The following is a 20,700-nucleotide window of genomic DNA, read 5'->3' as shown; positions in this document are numbered from 1 at the left end:
TTTTTGAGAGAGAGAGAGAGAGAGAGAGAATAGGGGAGGGGCAGAGAGAGGGGGAGAAAAAGAATCCCGAACAGGCTGCATGCTCAGCACACTCAGGTTTGATCTCATGTCAGTAAGATCACGACCTGAGCTGATATCAAGAGTCGGACACTTAACTGACCCAGCCACCCAGGTGCCTCTCCACATATAACTTTTAACTCCCTTAAAACAGAATTACTTACAGCCTACTGTTCACCGAAAGCCTTACTGATAATAGTCAATTACATATTTTATATGTTATATATAATATATTGTGTTCTTACAAGAAAGTAGCCTACAGAAAAAAAAATGTTATTAAGAAAATCAAAAGCAAAACACATTTACAGTACTGTATTGTACTTTAAAAAAAATCTGCATGGTGAAATCAGCCAAAGAAAGACAAATACCACATGATTTCATTCATGTGTGTAATTTAAGAAACAAAACAAATAAACAAAGAAAAATTTTTAAAATTAAAAGAAATTTAATTTAATTTAATGAAGACAAATTAAAAAAAAACCAACACACTCTTTAATACAGGGAACAAACTGGTTGTTGCCAAAGTGAAGGTGGGAGCTGGGATGGGGGAAATAGAATTAACAGTACACTTATCATGACAAGCACTGAGAAATGTATGGAATTGTTGAATCCTTATGTTGTACACCTGAAACCAGCACTGTATGCTAATTATACTTGAATTAAAAAAAAAAGTCTGCATATAGGTGGACCCACACAGTTCAAAGCCACGTTGTTCAAAGGTCAACTGTATTATTGCCCAGCAAATAGCATGGTGATGACTAACATTGACAGTGTGAGAATACGGATGCAATTATTTCATGAACAGGTCCTTCTGAACACTCGTATTACAGTCAAATGTGTTTTATGCATATATTTTAATTAAATCCTCCCTCCAAGCCAGCATTTGTTCGTTTATTGTGCTCACTGCCTCATGACATTTAAAGAACCTCTATTTCTCTCAAGGCTAGTGAAAGTGTTCCAGGTGCTGTGGCTAAACCAGTGACAAAATCCCAAGATCCATGGCATTGTTAAGAAAGCTCCTCACTTCCCTTTCATTTATGAAAACTGTGGCTGTCAGATACTGGAGCAGAGTGACACTGACACCTACCTCATGTAGTCCGTCACGGTCATGCACACGATCCCTTTTTCACGCACAGAAACTGCAACAAACAAAAGGGGACATGAGCTTAATCTCCTTTTGTCCCATAGGAGATTTTCTAGTCCTCAGACGAATTAACATGGGATCGATTTCCATATCCGAGATTGTATGTGCATGAGGTACAAGGCATCTCTGTAGTGAACAAGACAGAATGTAATGAATGGCTAAATTGTGTGACGACCACTTGAAGACATGTACTTGCTTGGTCGAGAGGGAAGTCAGTGGCAAATGGAGTAGTTGGCCAAGGTTTCATGGAGATACTCTCTTGGATTTTTAAGAATGGGTAAAATTTGATGGATGGAAAGAGGTGTTGCCATGCACCAAGAGGGTCTGTAGCAAATGCAAAGCACAGCGATAGGGCTATTCAGAAGGAATCATAGCCCTATTCCTATCATAGCCCTATTCCTATCATAGCCCTATTCCTATCATAGCCCTATTCCTATCATAGCCCTATTCCTATCATAGCCCTATTCCTATCATAGCCCTATTCCGTTTTGGAATACTCTCTCATGGCCCACAAGGTGGAGGAGCAAGGGTGGGGACAGGCAAAAAAAATACATGAAGGACCCAGCATTTGTTGACCATCTTCCATGCATTTGTATCTCTTAATCCTCACAACACTCTTAAAATTTAAGACCTATTCTTATTTTTCAGATAAGGAAACAGACTCACAGAAGTCGAGTAATGAGCCCGTGATCACACGTTCAAAAGTAGCAGATCCAGGAATTTATCATTACCTTTATTATTGATTATAGCAGTAACAGTTACTATTTAACATTACATAATAAATTAAAGAGGCAGTGTGCTAAGCATGTTGCATGCAGCACCTCTCTTAATTCTTACAACATATCAAGGAAATAGGTATTATGAATCTCTCCTTAATAGAGAGCCAAATTGAGGCTCAGAGAGATTAAATAAATTTTCCGTGGCCAGCAGGATATCACAGCTTATTTTTATTTGTTGCTATTGTTGCTTTTCAAAACACCACACTGCCAGCAGAATGTCCTGTAACTTATCTGAAAAGCAGAAAGAGGAGTTTACCTGGAAAACCAGGGAAGATTTTTGAGCAAACAAATTAATGGGAGAGAGAGGATGCGGAAGGTCCATTTGCCTTGTTAGTGGTGCTGAGGGCAGAATAGGAGAGCTGATATTGGGAGGCGGAGGCCCGTTTAGGATGCGTTGTGGTTATGGTAAGCAGGAGTGATGATGTAATGCTGTTGCTGCTAGCTGCCCGGGCAACATTCAGAACTCGGGCTGGTGCTTCCAGAAGTTTACCAACCTTCTCATTTCCTCTCACGGTGGCTCTCCCGGGTGCTTTCCCAAGTACAAACGTGTGACACGTATCATACTGGAAATGTTGCCACTCAGCACTTCCATAAGAAAGTGAAGTTTTTCACCATAAGAAATATAGTGCATGTGGGAGAAATTAAAAAAAAAACAACAACAAACCTATATGATTGAAACACAAAAAAAGAGCCTGAAAATAATAAAGGGCTCTTCAGTGTGGAGCCAGAGTTCTTGTCTGGGGAGGAGACTAGAAACAGTTCTCAAGGTATCCACGAACTTGCCTCTGAATGCCAAATTTGATATATGGAAATAACACTTATAGTTTTCATCTGTTGTTACAAGGGCTCAGTGACCCTGCTGGATGGAAAAGGAACACATAGTCTTGGAAGGATAAGGACTCAAGGCATATCACTGAGGTGTGAGTAAACAGTGAGTTCTTAACTAAGCTCAGAATACACAACTACAATTTTGAAAGGTAGTGAGAGTATGGCTGCAATGAATGTCTGCCCTACAAAACAAATGTAACTCAGCCACACAAGTCATATGGGGTGAACAATATAAATCTACTCCATACCTCTCAAGCATTTGGAACCAGGCAGTTGAGAGACTAATGGGACAGTAAGAAACTATTATTCCTTGCCTATTGGAGGGTCTTTTTGGTTTTAGTTCAAGTATAGTTGTTGCTGTTGTTTTCCAGTTTGCTAATTTGCAAGATAAACTTCCTGGGCTTGTCAGGGTTCTTGTTCCCTTTGCCTATATTCAATAAGGAACCTGAACCGAGAGGCACAAGCTGGTAGCCCAGTTCTCCCCAGCACCGAGATTCCTAGAATTTCCTTAAAACTCGGAAGATACAGCAGTATCAATCCCAGATCTCTTCAGGGAGAGATCTGTTGGAGCCCACGTGTTCTGCGATTCTCCGCAGTCTCTCTCTGCCCTGCTTGCTTGGTTCATTAGCAGTTACCTGCCCAGCTCCTGGAAGCACTGGAGTCAGCTACCTCGGACCACATCAAGAATTTGACACCTAGGGAATGCCATAATGGGACAAATTCCTGTTACCCTGCATTTCCTCAAGCTTCTGTAGGCACCACGCTTGAGGCTGCCCCAGCAGAAAACAAAACACTTATAGATGTGTCTGTATCTACCACGTAAATCCCTAATGGCTACGATCTCCTTAAGTCCTTCTTTCTTCTCCAGTTGCTTGGTCTTGATATTTTCTCCAATTTATTTTTCCTTCTAGGATACCCTTATTAGGTTTTTTAAAAACCAGACTCTACTCTTTAAAAGCAACGGTGGATGAAGAAAGAAAGAAAAAGTAAGGTCCTACTCTCCCTAGGTTTTATAAGGGTTGATTTGGAAGAGAATCAAAGCAAGAAAAAGAGTTCTCTGCTCTACTCAATACATCCCATTGCATGGGTTAAACGCCGGTTCTGATTCCCTTTTAGATACTTGAGTCTCCAGCCACCCTCCCTACTGTTAGGTGGACTTCTGCCATCTGAAGCAGCAGACATGCACTTAACCCTGCAAAATGTATTACTGGAGAAGATGTAGTGAGATATGCAGAAGGCACTAATTAGCACCTTTATTGGCTTAGAAAGCATTTTTTATTTTGGTTTTCCTAAGCATTTCTGACTGATTCATGGAAGACATTTGGTTCTTTGGAATATCGTCCAATAGACTAATCAAATTACATTTTCACAGGGCTCTAAAATAATAGCATTCTGCAGCTTTCTGTGTATTTAACTCCTGCATGCCCAAGACACTTGGTAGAGGCAGTCAGCGGGGTTGAGTTGTCTCAGTTTGCAAATAATCGCAGTCTATATGCTTACAAAATAAAAGGTTCTTCTTTCTCCCTGACATTCATGCTCAAAAACCTTAAAACCAACTGTAATGCTTTGCTCTTCCTCACCCACGTATCTGCTTCTTCTCTGGATGCAGCTGACTCCCCCTCTCCATTCCACTGCTGACACACAGCCCACACCCTCATGACATCACCCCGAGTTCATGAGTTCACAACAGCATCTTCCCAAAGTGGGCAGGATAAACACTGGAATTTGTCATTTCTCTTCTCAGAAATCATGCATAACTCACTAGTGTAGAGATAGCACGTTTGTAACACGTGGACTTCAATTCCCCAGCACTGCACCTGTGGCAGCCATCACTAACTATTCATGACCAAAGATACGGTCCCCAAATCCTATTCAATACAGACCCCAGTTACAACTACCTCTCCTTTGGAACCTGAGATGATCTTAACACATCAAGTGTGATTCCTTCTTTCTGGATTTTAAGGCATTTATAACCTGACAACACCTTTTTTACCAGAAAAAATTTCCACCTTTGCTCCCCAGCATGAAACCATTTCTCTAATCTGACCACCTTTTCTATGTTTTCCTGCACACATTTGGTTTTCTTTTCATTCCGTGCCTTTGTTCAAGCTCCTTGAACCAAGTGGCATTGTCTTCCTTTGCCTCTTTGTTTTCTCCAAAAACGTATTGCTCTTTGACTAGCCCAAGTCTCTCTTCCTTGAAAATTTCCCAATATGACTCACATCAGCTTCATTATGGACCAGTTTTACTAAGATCTTTTGTTGACTGGCTTTGGGGAAATCAGATGTGGTAGAGAAAATTCCTACCTCAGTGGGATTTACAATTTTGTCAGTGAGTCCTCTCCCTAATAATTTGAGGCAGCACCAAGTGCCATATGGGCAGAACCCTTCGTGGATGTGACCGGTGTTCAGACAAAAATTTGAGTCTTTGAGTGCAGGTGTCAGGAAGGGCCTTATAGAGAATACGGGACCTGAATCAGGCCTCAAAAGAAGGGCAAGAGGAGAACAGAACAGGAAAGATTTTAGGACAGGAGGAATTAGATGACGAAAGATCAAGAATTAGGATGGCAATGAGAGGGGCTGAGACGAGAGGGTCTTGTGAAAAGCTGGCCCAGGTTGTATTCAGATTGCAATGGTCCTGGGAAGTCAGAGTGATATAAGTAAGAGCAGGAGCCATACATTCTACATCTTTGCATTCTCCCCTAGCTCAGTTCTTTGCTCTAAGTGCTTTTGTTTGATAAGCATTAGGGAGTATCTATTATGTTTAACTGGATTTACATTGACCTCATCTTATAGACCACAGGCTTTAGAATTTGATTCTGTAAGTTCTTATTTAATGAGTTCCTTCCGAAAAGGTGTAAGTTTATGCTTCAAAGATTTCTCTGGGGATTGGAGAAGTATCTAAATATTAAAAGGACAAATGAATTAACCACCCATCAAGTAATCGATGGTTCCAAGCAGATCTTTGACAAAAACTGTTTCTTTGCTGTAGGAGTTGGTTCTGGTTTTTTCCTTTTTTTTTTTTTTTCCCTCGCAGTTATTCTTGGCTGTGTTGGTAAACAAGTGTACATTATATAATGTGGCACACGCATCAGTGTAGGTGTCTGTCCCCACAGGATAACGCCAATGCACTCTAACAGGGCGACGGTGCTGATGTCTAATTTGTTCTTCAGTGGTGGGAATGGGTTTACCAGAAACTAGCTCCTCTCCCCAGGCTTTCTTATACACAGTTTTAATATGGAATCTGGGATTAAGAATGAGTCAGAAACCTGAGAAGAGAGACCTTAACACTCATAACCATGTTTCTTTAGCACCCCAACTGACCCCAAAGAGGTTCTGAATGTCCTATTGGGTTTGTGGCTATAAGAAGGCAGGCCCATGGATCCTCACTGAGGGCAAACTGAGAATCAGACTTGTGTTTGTGTGCGCAATTGGTGACCACGAAGAGGGGTTGATCTTCACCATCGGTGGAGGTTCTCAGACAGAAAAAAGACAAAAAAAAATTGAGGGATTTCCATAAGGGTGTTCCCTGTAAGTTATCCATATGCCTTGAGCAGACAATGCTCTGGAGATACTTAAAAAGAAGACTGCCAGACCCCTTAGCTAAAATGCCCAAATATTTGTCAGAAGACAGGACAGACAGTGAGAGAGTATTCTTCGTGAAGTACTTTAATGAGACTTGGGATGCAAGCAGCCAGCCTATCTTCATGTGGCTTTCCAGAGGAATTATTTGATGTGTCTTTTTTACTTTAGGATACACATATGGTTATTTTACATTTCCGTAGATACTTGCTTGACTTCAAAAATTAGTTTTACTCTAAGACTTTTAAATTCTGGAGGACTGTGTTGTGGCTCTGAAGGCTGATGCACAAGAGCCAGAAGACCTGGAGAGAGAAGTAAATGTCGGTGACATTAGCCATGATGCTCACACTTTGATTTTTCTGGCAAGGACATTGATGCAGGGCTTTCCTCCCAGGGGTTTCCATGCATAGCACATATAGTAACAGTAAATTGAACCAGTCCTCTGGAGAGGCAAAATGGCTACAGAGTTAGACAGATCCAGATTCAAATCTTGACTCTCCTGTCTACTGACTGGGCTACCTTGGGCAAGTTACTTAACCTTTCTGAGTCTCATTTTCTTCCATTGCAAAAGTTAGTAATGGTAATATTTACCTCGGAAGATGGTTGGGGAAAATGAGATAGCTTATGTAAAGTACCTAGCTGTGTGGCCTTCACATGTTATCATTTCTTTCCCCTCTCAGTTCTACTGATAAAGAGATGGAAGTGCCAAGGGCTCATGGCTTTACCTGGCGTAATGGTATTCAACACGATGTGAAATGGGCCAGTCAGATTCCAGTTTAATAAAAATGAGACTTTGGGTAGACACAGGGCAGCAGGAAAGCCCAAGAGTCACCATAAGAGGACAGCACCCCACCTTGGTCATCTCAAAATGCAGAAGGAATTCAGCAATAGGTCCACTGAAGCGTTATGCCATCCCCTGTCCCATTTTATTTGGGGCTCAGTTTGAGACCTAGAGGCCCACCTGACTTCTCTGGGAGTCACTGGGTCACCTATAAGATGAGCAGGCACTTGGGGCGCCTGGGTGGCGCAGTCGGTTAAGCGTCCGACTTCAGCCAGGTCACGATCTTGCGGTCCGTGAGTTCGAGCCCCGCGTCAGGCTCTGGGCTGATGGCTCAGAGCCTGGAGCCTGTTTCCGATTCTGTGTCTCCCTCTCTCTCTGCCCCTCCCCCGTTCATGCTCTGTCTCTCTCTGTCCCCCCAAAAAATAAATAAACGTTGAAAAAAAAATTAAAAAAAAAAAAAAGATGAGCAGGCACTTGAATCTTATTCCTACTTCAAAGTATAAAAGCCTCAGGGGTGACCAATGAAGGAAACAGCCTTAAAATAAACTCTACTTGTAGTGAGTTGAATTTAATTTCCGTATCTGATATCTCATTTTAGAATGTGTTCTTTATTTGGAAATAGGGTTTTTGTAGATACAATTAGTAAAGATGAGGTCATACTGGATTAGGGTGGGTCCTAAGTACAATGACTAATGTCCTCAAAAAAAGAGAAAAGAAGACCCACAGGGAAAAGTCGCCATGTGGATATGGAGGCAGAGAATGGAAAGGATGTCACCACAAGCCAAAAAATGTCAAGGATTTCTGGGAGTCACCTAAAGTTAGGAAGGGGCAAGGGAGGATTCCTCTCTTGAACCTTTAGAAAGAGAATGACCTTGGCTGACACGCCTTGATTTCAGACTTCAGCCTTTAGAACTTTGAGACAATAAATTTCTGTTTGAGGCTGCCAGGTGTGTGTAATTTGTTAGAGCTGCCCCAGGAACTAATGCACCACTCTGCATCATACTAGGATTGCATGAGGGCTTTTTATCTATCTATCTATCTATCTATCTATCTTATAATCTACCTATCTATCATCTATCTATTTACCTATTTATTATTTATTTATTTATTTTTAATGGTTTATCTATTTTTGAGAGAGAGAGAGGGAGCACAGGGGAGAGGCAGAGAGAGAGGGAGACAGAAGATCCAAAGCAGACTCTGCACTGACAGCAGAGAGTTCAATGTGAGACTTGTACTCACGAACCAGGAGACCATGACCTGAGCAGAAGTCAGACACTTAACCCACCGAGTCGCCCAGATGCCATAGGATTGCATGAGTTTTTATGGGATTTTGCCTCTAGTAGGGATTACTCTTCTCCCCTTTCAGTTTGTTTTCACCTTGCCACAGATTTTCTCCCTGCCACCCTCACCACGACCTTCACATGACCAGATTCTGATACCGTTCAAGTTTCCACATTTTTCAGTATGACTCTTGGCTTCCCTAAACTCCACGTTTATTGGTCTCATCATGGCTAAACCAGCCCACGGAGGGCTGATAGAATGCTGGACTTAATGCTCCTTTGCCCTCTTGTAACCAGCTGTGATCACCTTGTGGCCCAAATTCTTCACCTGCAAAGCTCAGATGAACACCAGCCTTGTTTCCACACAGGTCACTGAGTTTAAAATATGATAGATCATAAAGGGATTTGTAAAAATGAAGGCTCAATTAAACTTGTAATAAGCCTTTCCACTATTATTGAAAACTTCACTGAAGATAAAGGACTTGGCAAATGGGAACTGTGTGTTTCTGATCGCTATCCCTTCTTTCCTCCAGCTCTGCACCTCCTGTATGTGCCTTTATAGTTCATTGACTTGATTCAGAGGTGGAAGGGCCATGGTTGTCTTTAATTTCTAGGAAGTGCAGCTTTTTTTTTTTTAATTTTTTTTTCTTAATGTTTTTATTTATTTTTGAGACAGAGCATGAGCAGGGAAGGGGCAGAGAGAGAGGAAGACACAGAATCGGAAGCAGGCTCCAGGCTCTGAGCCATCAGCACAGAGCCCGATGCGGGGCTCAAACTCACAGACTGTGAGATCATGACCTGAGCCGAAGTCGGACGCTCAACCGACTGAGCCACCCAGGTGCCCCAGTGAAGCTTTTAATAAAACAGTTACTGGCAGCTCCAGAGTGGGTTCCAGGCCTCCCACCATGACCCGGGCAAGATGAAACATCAGTGATATCTGACATCTCATGCTGGCTATAGTTCTTAAGTTCTTGCCTTTTCTTGATTCTGCACTATTGTAAACAGATACTTAAATTCGGTTTATTGGCAAACATCTTCAGAGATTTTGGGATCATGGAACTTTTATATTAAAAAAAATAAAGCAGCTTGGAAAAGGAGGAAATTTCAATGATATACCTAGCTGTTGTTACTGTATTATTTTGTTTTTATTAAGTAAAAAAGTCCCAAATTTAAACTGGTTTGTAACCAGTGGTCAATCTTAATTGAAGATGTCAGTGGAGGAAGTGAAATAATGAAAACCAGTCAAATAAGTAACCATTAAACTAATAGTTTTCCCCTCTAATCATTAAACTCCTAATTTATGTCATTTTTTACATACATTATTTATGGCATTTTGCCAATTTTAAAACACACTTTTTTTTTTTTCACATTTTAACATCTATGAAATCAGAAAGTATCTTGTAGTCAGTGTTGCCTTTCATTTATAATTGCCAGGGCTTGTTTTATATTCCTATCTGAGCAGCACTTAAAATGTGAGTGCCTTTTATTTATTTTTTTTAAGATTTTATTTTTAAGTAATCTCCACACCCAACATGGAGTTCAAACTCCCAACCCTGAGATCAAGCATCGCATGCTCCACAGACTAACAGTCAGTCGGTGAGTGCATTTTATGATTGTATTTCTATGAAATACATGATTTCATTTAGAGAATACGGAAACTGTGAGATCTGCAATTAATTTTGTTTTCTTTTTATAATGTTCTTATCACATGTCAATGTAACAGGTGTGATATATGTTCTGCGTCAGAAATACATACTTGCACTGTTTGCTGTAGAATTCAATATTGTTCTTTTTGAGAACAAGTGCATCATTAGAAAGAGAGGATATAACTTTGAGACTGAAGAAGAGAAAGAAACTAGATTTAAACATAGAAGTATAGGGACTCCTGGGTGGCGCAGTCGGTTAAGCGTCCGACTTCAGCCAGGTCACGATCTCGCGGTCCGTGAGTTCGAGCCCCGCGTCAGGCTCTGGGCTGATGGCTCAGAGCCTGGAGCCTGTTTCCGATTCTGTGTCTCCCTCTCTCTCTGCCTCTCCCCCGTTCATGCTCTGTCTCTCTCTGTCCCAAAAATAAATAAACGTTGAAAAAAAAAATTAAAAAAAAAAAAAAGAAGTACAATACAGCATGAGGAAAAGTTAAAGCAATTGCATTTCCATAATGATATCCTTACAAAATGTCTTCATAGGACCCAGTGAGTATTCTGGTAGAGTCTGAGCTAATGATGTGGCAAGAGTCCTGGTTTGCAGCCCCCAACCTGCTGCTGCTGGGTAACCCCCTATCCTTTCTGAGCCTCAGATTTATATATCAAACAAAGCAATTGAGCTGGGTGGTTTTTGAGATCTGTTCCATTTCTAGTAAGCTCCAATAATCTCATTTTAAGAAGATTTATTCACACAGACATTTTAATAAATCTACTCAGGTCCACAAAGCTTAACTGCTTCTGGTTCTCTTGTCTTACCAGTGTGGTCGATGTCTTGCTGAAAGTTTTCATTTACAGAGACCCTATAAAGAAACAAAAATATTGCGAGTCAAACTATGTGCACAACTCAATTATACTAAATTGCAATTTAATTAAACAGATGAGAGTAAATGCAGAGCTAGGCTTTATTATGGGAGGGCTTTTTAAAACCAATCAACAGCCAGGAACTGGAACAGTATTCTATTGTGTACTTTAAAATTGATATATAACTTTTGTAATAATGGAGCCATCCTTCATGCACCCAGTTAAAATGAAAATCCCTACCTGTCACACCTTGCCCCAGCAGAGCTACCCACATCGTTTGCAAGGATCTTTGGAAGACAAATGTGTAAGGGCACGAAGAAACACTTACAAGAATCCAGAGTCCAGCCACTGCTGAATACTTGCTTGTTTGGTATCTTCTACAGAAGAGAAAGAAACAGAGCAATCAAAGCACACCAGGTAAAATAATGCTACCTGTTACCCAGCCACCACCCATAGCTCTATTTCCTACATATTCAATCACAAGTTTCTATAAGCATATTCATTCATTTTCCCAAGGCAAAACTTCCTGCTTTCCATAATCAGCCTTTCCTGAGAACAAAGTATATAAACTTGCCTAATGACTGATTTGAAGAAATAAGAAAGAAGGAAAGAAGGAAAGGAAAGGAAAGGAAAGGAAAGGAAAGGAAAGGAAGGAAGGAAGGAAGGAAGGAAGAAAGGAAGGAAGGCAAAGGCAAAGGAAAAGTGAAAAGGAAGAAAAATCACCAAAGTGCAAGAGACGTTAGAATAATTTTTAAATTACTTGGTGTGAACATGAAGGGTGATTAAGCATGCCAGACTTTTGTCTTTCTTCTGTCAGATATAGATCACCATGGACCCTCTCCTTATTGAATCACATTTACCTGAGGAGGCTAGCCAGTGATGTTGATTTGCAAGAAGTTCTCTGCCAGGTTCTAAACCAAATTTGCATTCATTCCAGGGATATAGTGCACTACAGTCTCAGGATTGCCAAAGGCACCCTGTGTTAAAAAGCCACGGGCCTTTTAAGGTGGATCTTTGTCACTGGCTTAACAAATAGTTAACAGGCAAAAAGGAGAGGGTAGAAAAGCAGCATTTCTCGGTAAATATTTCTTTCCTTTCTGGTCTGCTACAGGCTACTCTGGGCTGATTTTCTTTGACTTTGTCCCACCAAATTTGTGAAGTACCTGACTTACCCACTCACAAGGTGTCAGGTGGGCATGGAAGATGCTTATTTTTAAATTTAGGGATTCCAGAGAGGTAGAATGAATGAAGTGGTGGGCAAGGAAGAAAAGCCATCAAACAGCAACATCACTGTGGAGGGAGAAGTGTTTTCCTACTTATTACTCTTTAAACTATTAAAATTATTAGGGATGCTTCGTGCAAGACCCGGCATATAAGAGCCTTTCCATAAAATGTTTGGTGTTCTGAAGGAAGCCTCATGTCTCTGGCATGGACTCCAAGTCCATGGGGGACTTGGGATGAGAAGACCTCGGAGTAGAAAGGGAACAGTTGGTCTATTTCCATCAAGAAGGTGTGTGTTTTGGGGCGCCTGGGTGGCACAGTCGGTTGAGCGTCCGACTTCAGCCAGGTCACGATCTCTCGGTCCGTGAGTTCGAGCCCCGCGTCGGGCTCTGGGCTGATGGCTCAGAGCCTGGAGCCTGCTTCCGATTCTGTGTCTCCCTCTCTCTCTGACCCTCCCCCGTTCATGCTCTGTCTCTCTCTGTCTCAAAAATAAATAAAAACATTAAAAAAAAAAAAAAAAAGGTGTGTGTTTTTTTGTTGTTTTTTTTTTTTAATTTTTTTTTTTCAACGTTTATTTATTTTTGGGACAGAGAGAGACAGAGCATGAACGGGGGAGGGGAAGAGAGAGAGGGAGACACAGAATCGGAAACAGGCTCCAGGCTCTGAGCCATCAGCCCAGAGCCCGACGCGGGGCTCGAACTCACGGACCGCGAGATCGTGACCTGGCTGAAGTCGGACGCTTAACCGACTGCGCCACCCAGGCGCCCCAGAAGGTGTGTGTTTTGAATGTCTGTGGGGAAAGTCAGAAGTGCCCGTGTCATAGATGCTTCTGGCGTCCCACCAGGAACACTGGTATCTTCAAAGCCAAGCATTTGTTCCAAATCATTTGCCCCCAGCCAAGTCCCCACATCCCTTACCACCCACAGCAGGATGTTTTCATATAGCCCTGAGGGCCTGTTCTCACCCAGCAGGGGGATGGTGAGACCCTGGCTTTCCTCCTCAGAGCCAGGTGGCAGCTGCTGATCTAGGCGAGCCCATGCCCTCTTGGTGGACCTCAGGATCTCTCTCCTGCTCTTTTCTTGGCCTCCTGGGGAGTTGCTGGATCCATGTGACCTCTCTGCCATTGTAAGGGAGTAATTCGGCAAACTAAAACATGCAGACAAACAAATCAGATGCAATGAGTCAGGTCTCAGGCTTGGTTCAGTGAGAAGGAGAAGCCAGAGTGCTCATACCACCAACATTTACAATCTTCCAGAGCCTGGCTCACCCACCAGAGCTGAGTTCCCTGTCCCAATGCAGAGAAGTGGTTGCCTCTTAAGTGGAGAGGCCACAGGAGGCTGGGACTAATGTGACTTCACCTGTCACCAGGCCACATCCACCCTCTGGTGGATCCAATCAGATGGACTGCGATGTGGATGCAAAGAAACTGTGGACTGGAGGGCACATCAGCCAGGAAGGAAGTTTAAAAGTATTGGTTACATAATAAATACCCTTCCAAGTTATCCAACAGTTACATCTATAAAAATATTTTTAGAGACTCAAAATGTAAAAAATAAGGGCTTTGGCCACAGATCAACCTGGATGAGTCTCATGTCTGCAACTTATTGGGTGGACTTGGGTAAATTATGTAATCTTTCTACATTCTCTTATTTTTTAATTGGGTGTAAATTGTACTGAGTTATAATAACTGTTGACTTCAGTGGAGTGCTTATTATGTGCTAGATTCTATGCTGCATTCCATACATCCATTATTTAATTAAATTGCCAACCAAGGAGGCAATCTAATTGTCACAATTTTATAGCAGATTGAAGAGCAGAGAAAGGTGTTGTGTATCTAAAGTTGCACACCTAAAGCCACACAACAACCAACACTCAAACCCGGGCACCAGACTCCAAGCATATTCCCATAATTATTAAACCATACCATCTACCCTCTAGGATGATTGGGACAATTAGAATATTAGTAAGTATATTATGTATACGGCACAAGAAATACTGATCATCTTTGTTATCTCACTTAACCTTTATTAACATCATTATGAGAGTTGCAGAGTAAGAGGTGGACACAGAGGCTTATAGCAGCTGAGTGAGTTGTTGAAACCCCCAGATTATCAGCACATTAAGAACAAGGGCCTGCCTCTTACTTGTTGATATGTCTACAGTATTTGACTATATTCCCAGCACATAGTAGGTGCTAAATAAATACATATAAAACTAAAGTGGCAAAGCTAGAATTCCAAAGCACTTTCTGACTAACTTCTTTCCATGACATCTACTTGAATTTGCACAGTGTATTAGCCAAGTTTAGAGAAATGACCAAATAGTCAAATTTCTCTTTCAGCAGCACCCCTTGCATCCTTAAACTCATGCATAATCACCAACCATATGCTATAAACCATTGTTTCTAATCAGTGTTTTATCAAGGCAAAGTCATTCAAATTTCCTGAAAACATTTGAATATTTTCATTTAAGTACATAGGTGAACATTGTTGGTGCAACTGGCAGTAAGAGTTTCCTTGCATGCTTTGTACATTAAAATTCTAGAATCCAGTTGAAGTATAAATATACATTTATTGTTGCAATAGTAAATTACTGCAAAAATTAATGACAATTGTGACGACTATTAATTTTATGCATAAAAAACAATTACTAAGAAATTTCAATTATTTAAAAATTATAGCAAGGAGTGGACAGTTAAAATTTATATTTACGGGGAGCCTTTTAGTCAGCCAACCTCAGAAAGTTAACCTTTAGTATATCCTCTGGGAGCAAATAAATGTTAATAAAACTTTTGATGCTAACACAAGTCAAAAATAATACAGATAAGATTATATTTATTTTTAAAAATGTTTTTAAATGTTTTATTTTATTTTTTGAGAGACGGAGAGAGACAGAGCGTGAGCAGGGGAGGGGCAGAGAGAGAGAGGGAGACACAGAATCCAAAGCAGGCTCCAGGCTCTGAGCTGTCAGCACAGAGTATGATGTGGGCTCAAGCCCACGAACTGGGAGATCATGACCTGGGCTGAAGTTGGACACTCAACTGATTGAGCCACCCAGGCGCCCTGATATATATTTCTAAACTTTATAGGGTTATCTGGTATACTAGAATTTATAACACAAGACAAACTGTAGGAATTGAATTTAATTTCTAGTTATTAATTTTACACAAGCTTTGGTACTTTTGAATAAAAAAGTTCTCTTTGGCAATGCTGTGCATCTTGGGCATGGGAATTATTATCAGAGCATCAACTCTGACAATTCAGAATTTCACAAGGAGGGAAAATCTCCCAAATCACGCTCAACAAGATTCGTGAAATATCAGACTCAGTACGTGCTCAGGGTTTGAAGAAAAGAATAGTGTATTATGGGAAAATAAGATACCCCAAAATAGTCTTGCTCGTCCACCCACCTCAGCTGACAGTGAGGTCCTATTTAGCACAAAGGACTCTGGTCTGTAGTAGGAGCAGGGCCTGTCAAGCAGCTCACAGTCCTCAAATTGCGGCTCCTGTGCTCCAGTGTCAAATTTTAACCTAGCTACCACTTTCCCAAATACAACCCTGTAAAAATCATCAAAATTTTCAGTAGAAGTGCTGCTTTATTGGTATGTCTCAGACTTCCTCTGTAAAACGGCATGTTTGACCTCAGCCACCAGGCTTGCACAACCAGTGAGGGTATGCTGCCTTCCAGCTCAGCTGTCGTTGGCTTGAGAGCAGTAAAAAGCTTGCCAAGGAAAGTGGGAACCCTTGCTAAAGGCTGGGGTCAGGGACTGGTCTGTAAAGAACAACTCTTTTGTTCAGCCGTTTTTCGTGGATGCCTTTCTGATCAGTAAACAAATCTGCTTTGCATTCTCTGATGTTTGAATGACCTTCCTTTGGCATCCACAGACTTGACCCTGAGAGCAGTCCTTTGCAAAGGGACACAGATCGGGTGGTAGCCCTGAATTGCCCAGGGGACTGACAGAGCAGAAGTTGTAGGATGTGGTCTCTGCTGATTCCTCTGGTTAACTCTTTATCCCAAAGACCATTTGGATCCAAATTCTTGCTGATGCTGGCTTGGCCCAAAATGAATCTTCATCCTAGATTATGTTGTTTCCTGTGCCCGAGTGTCCCTTTCCTGTCTTCAGATCCTTTCTATCCCAATTACTATGCTATTAATCCTTATGTGTATAAAGAACTTCCATTAATGTGGGAAATTTCTCATATTATGTTTAATTTTAAAAAGATGATGCAAAATAATATATCCACCGGAAACTCAATTTTGTAAAAACAAAACAAAACAACAACAAAGTATATTGAAAAGACAAAGAGTGATGTACTAAAATATTATCAAGCTTTCAAAATTTTTAAAAAGGCCAAAATGAAAAAAAAAATGGTGTTGTTACATTAATTTTCCATGACATTTTCTTCCTTGAGCAAATGCAACCATACTGGCTCCTTTTCACTGTGAGGACTTCAGCCCACAGTGAAATCATAGAATTTGATACTCATACTTAAAGCAGGGACAATGGTTACATTCTTGCCCTCTGGGGTTATTTAACTTTTTGCACCTCTGTGCAAACAGGTTATCTTGCCAAACAGGTTATTCATACTGGAGAATAGGGACTGTGCTTTATTTATCTCTGTGTTCCCTACAGATCCCAGCACAGAACTCTGCCCAGGGTAAAGAATCTGTGACTGCAAGTTGATTGCTTGGTTATTTGGGAAAGGAACACCAGCTGGTTTAGCCAGTATATCTTGGTTCTTATGTGGTTAAAAGAATAAGTCCTTTCAGGTCAGATAACTCCAGATTTTAATCTCAGCTCTGTTGCTTTTCTGACATCTCCTTAGGGAAATTTTCAAACATCTCTGATAATCTATTTCTTCATCTCTGTAATGAGTATGAAATAACCACTTCATACGGCTGTTGGAAAAAATTAATGAAAAATGTGTATAAAACAATCAATACCCATATTGGTCAGGTTTTTTGTTTTGTTTTGTTTTGTTTTTGTTTTTTTGTTTTGTTTCATTTTCCTTCTCTATGTTGCCTCTCTAGGTCATTTTCATGTTGAGAACTGTCCAGTAAAGAAGAATCACCAATCAGTGTTTTTCCATAGGAGATAAATTTGACACTCATAGTTTGCCTATAACCTGTGTCATTTTGAGATTACTTAGTTTGAATAATTGAGAAGATACATTTGGAGAGTACGAGAATAAAATATTTCTGTGACCATGAGAATGCATGTTTATTTGAGAACAGAGACACATATCAGAGCTTGGAAATTCCTTCAACTATGATCTTAATTTCAAGGTTATAATTGCAGACTATAGTTCTAGCCTTGGCTCCACTTCTGAAGGAGCCCTGTGGTCAAGAAGAAAACGTCACACAGGAAAAAAATTCCACAGGAATTCGGAGTCTACAGGAATCTTACCATCTCTATGTCTCTACTATGGATCCTCATCACCACAGCCTCTGTTCCAGCCTTTCGTGAGATCTCAATGATATCCAGGCTTGCCTGGCTCCCCTCCACCTTCCATATACAATGACTTCCCCAGTAGAAAAATTTAGGAGAAGTCTACATAGAACCGTACGCTCCAGGAAGACCTGCCCCTTTCTCAACTATGACTTCATACACAGAAGTTTAAAAAAGAAGTCTTCACAGCCCCTCATGCTCTCAAAAAAATAATTATCATGAGCTTTGATACAACTCCCTTCCCTCTACAGACTAAGAAACCAGTCCTGGGAGGCTGCCACTTAAAGAGAACTGATTCAAACATCATACTCTAAGAGATCATAGGACTAATTTTATCATGCCTTAGAGCCTTGCTCATGTGACAGTGGACATTGCCTCATCTGGCCCAATCTCTCACCCTTCTCAGGTGCTCCCAACACCTGTGCCCTCTGGTATTCACAGACTGTCAACCACCAGATCCCCTTTATCCTAAGCTCTTCATCGAATGTCCCTTCATCTCCTTTTTCTAATTGAAACCTGAACACAGCTTACTTTGTCACTCTCTGAGCTGAGCTTTTTCTTTTTCACCCATTGAATCAGGACCCTAACCTTAGAGGTGATATCAATTTCCTCCATGTCCCTCATTGCTACTTTCAGATCTTATTTCCTCTGTCCTTTCAAGGCTACCAAACTAAGTTGTCATTAACACCCAGGACATATGGCCTCACTTACTGAAAATGGGATGGTATTTGTGTCATCCTCCTGAAAGATTTCATTGTCAATCTAGATGACCCATCAACATCTGACTATTCAGTTCAGTTTTCTGCTGACTTTCAACACTCCTTTCTCTATTCAATTCCCAGGGTCATACTTCATCACTGTAAGTGAATATCCTCTAAACTCCCAATTTCAAACATCCGTTGTCACCTCTATTCTACTCATAGACATTGCTTGGACACTGTTTTCCCTCCATACTGAATTGTTCCCTTTAGTTTACAACATGCTAAAATGTCTCTTATCTGAAAATGATCCTCCACTCATTGGTCATTGAATGACCCTTCAGTCTCTCTCCAACTCCTACTCTAGTTTTCTAGATGATGATTCCCAAATTCACATTTCCAAATCTAGTCCAGATCCTTAGAATAGGGCCCCTGAGTTTCCAAATGGGCTATTCCCAATTACTTGATATCTTCACTTGGATACTGACATTTCTAAGTTACTATGTGCCACACTGAATTCTTTATTCTTTCCTTGACTTCTACTTGACCCCCTATATCCCTGGCTTTATTCCAGTGTCCCCAATATTAATAAATGGTGCCACTATTTAGGCTGTTGCTCTGGCCAAGAACTTAATGAGTCTTCCTTAATTCCTTTATTCCTTTTACACCTCACAACAGGTTACTTAAAAGAGAGTGAGAGAGGGGCCCTTAAAAGATATCTCACACTGACCTCCTCTGCTTTTGTCAACCTTATTATGTGAATCAGAACTTGTAGTCTCATTTGGATCATAGCAAAAAGCTCCCATGTACAGCACCAACCACACCTCTCACTCTCTTTATAACCCACCCAAATCAGTATGCTAATGCTCAACTAACTGTCAGTTCTTATCATTTTAGAATTTTCAGTAGTTGGGCACTTCCTCTTAATGGAAATAATCTGTTGGAAACAATGCTTTTTAATAATATGCTCTCTCAGATTTCTTCCTATCTCACTCAAGGCTTTTTTCTCAAGATCTTTTGCTGGTTTTTCTAAGTTTTTAGTGTTCTATACCTCAGTTCTCAACTCCCTCTTATCTTTTTTTTTTTATCTACATGCTTTCCCTATGTGAGTGTGGCTTTCATTGTTCCCTGTAATCCAATAGTTTAATGTAAATCACTACTAAAGTATTTTCACATTTTATAAGTGTGTGTTGATTGAAAGTGGGACTTTTTTTTTGTCATCCTCCCCGAAGATTTCATTGTCAATCTAGATGACCCATCAACACCTGACCATTCAGTTCAATAATCTGCCAACTTTCAACACTCCTTCTGTTTATCCCACTGTGGGATTTTCTTCAGGACAGAGCTCTTAGTTCTCATATCATAATTGTATGAAAAAGGTACTTGATATATGTTTGCTGAATAAATTACTGTTTAAATGAATGCCAAAAAGGAATTGAGAAATATTGGTGCAAATTTGGTTATTAAACCATGAAGAAAAGTGTGGTATTCAACAATTAAACAATTTATGAGAAGGTGCAACTTGCCAGGAACAGGTATAAGATATCAAGGAACAATGCAATTTGAATTAGAAAAGTGATCAGGTTATATATGTTAATATATATTCAACTATATAAATATATATTCTACCTTCATTTTGAAGTGAAATTTTCTGGCTAGTCACTTGATGTCTGTCCACTTCCACTATTTCAACCAAAGCTATCCGAGTAAATGCCTTCTGTTACCTTCTGTTATGTGCCTTCCAACAGCGTTAGCAGAGGAAAGATCTTAACTCATCACCAGGGAAACAAAAAGTAATTTATTTTAATTAATCAACAAATAGTTCATTGGTTGTATGACATTGGGCATGTGGTTTCAAGTTGTCTTGGAATGTAATTTCCTCTTGCATAATATGAGAGAATTGGATGTGATGAGATGATTCCATAAGATGGTTATTCTGTTTCTGGCCTCCGCGTAGCCTATTGGTTGATGAGTGGAGCTCACATTTAAAACATATTTTAAAGTTATGTCCATCAAGACTATAAGAGGGCTGAGAATAAAACACCATTGCTATTACTTGGAAGACCACTCAAAAACTCAAACAACAAAGCCAAGCCAGGAATGCCCTTCTGCTCTTCCTCACTGTCCAAGTATCAAAGTCCCACAAATACATGTAAAGATTTCCAAGTGATTCAGTGAAGTAAAGGCAGATCTTAGAGAATAGAGTGTTCTGTCAATACTCTGCTAGGAGGAACAAGCAGTCTGTGATGACTTATTCTGTGGGTGGCTTCCTCCCACCATGAAATATGTGAAGGGTGCTCTCTCTTGATATTTAGGAGCAAGCTGGATTTAAAGACAAGGCAGTAGTGCCCAAGTTGGAACCCAAAGTCAGTTCTCTTAGA

General features: G+C 40.6%; 1 protein-coding gene across 3 annotated transcripts in view; it reads right to left on the bottom strand.

The window, feature by feature from the left end:
* The window catches only part of ITPRID1 (ITPR interacting domain containing 1), a 105,998-nt gene that overhangs the window by 63,378 nt on the left and 21,920 nt on the right, over positions 1 to 20,700 (bottom strand). For all 3 annotated transcript variants that reach the window (XM_045495239.1, XM_045495238.1, XM_045495240.1), the window contains 4 exons: positions 13,137 to 13,318; positions 11,280 to 11,328; positions 10,907 to 10,950; positions 1,145 to 1,196 (listed from right to left, as the gene is read on the bottom strand). In XM_045495239.1, coding sequence (XP_045351195.1) covers positions 1,145 to 1,196; positions 10,907 to 10,950; positions 11,280 to 11,328; positions 13,137 to 13,296 — 305 coding nt within the window. In that variant the 5' untranslated portion in view covers positions 13,297 to 13,318. The remainder of the gene's footprint in view (positions 1 to 1,144; positions 1,197 to 10,906; positions 10,951 to 11,279; positions 11,329 to 13,136; positions 13,319 to 20,700) is intronic.

This window comes from Leopardus geoffroyi, chromosome A2 (genome assembly GCF_018350155.1).
Source record: "Leopardus geoffroyi isolate Oge1 chromosome A2, O.geoffroyi_Oge1_pat1.0, whole genome shotgun sequence".
In the NCBI taxonomy this organism is placed as follows: domain Eukaryota; kingdom Metazoa; phylum Chordata; class Mammalia; order Carnivora; family Felidae; genus Leopardus; species Leopardus geoffroyi.
Note: the sequence above shows the minus strand (reverse complement) of the source record. Positions and strands in the feature narration are given on the sequence as shown.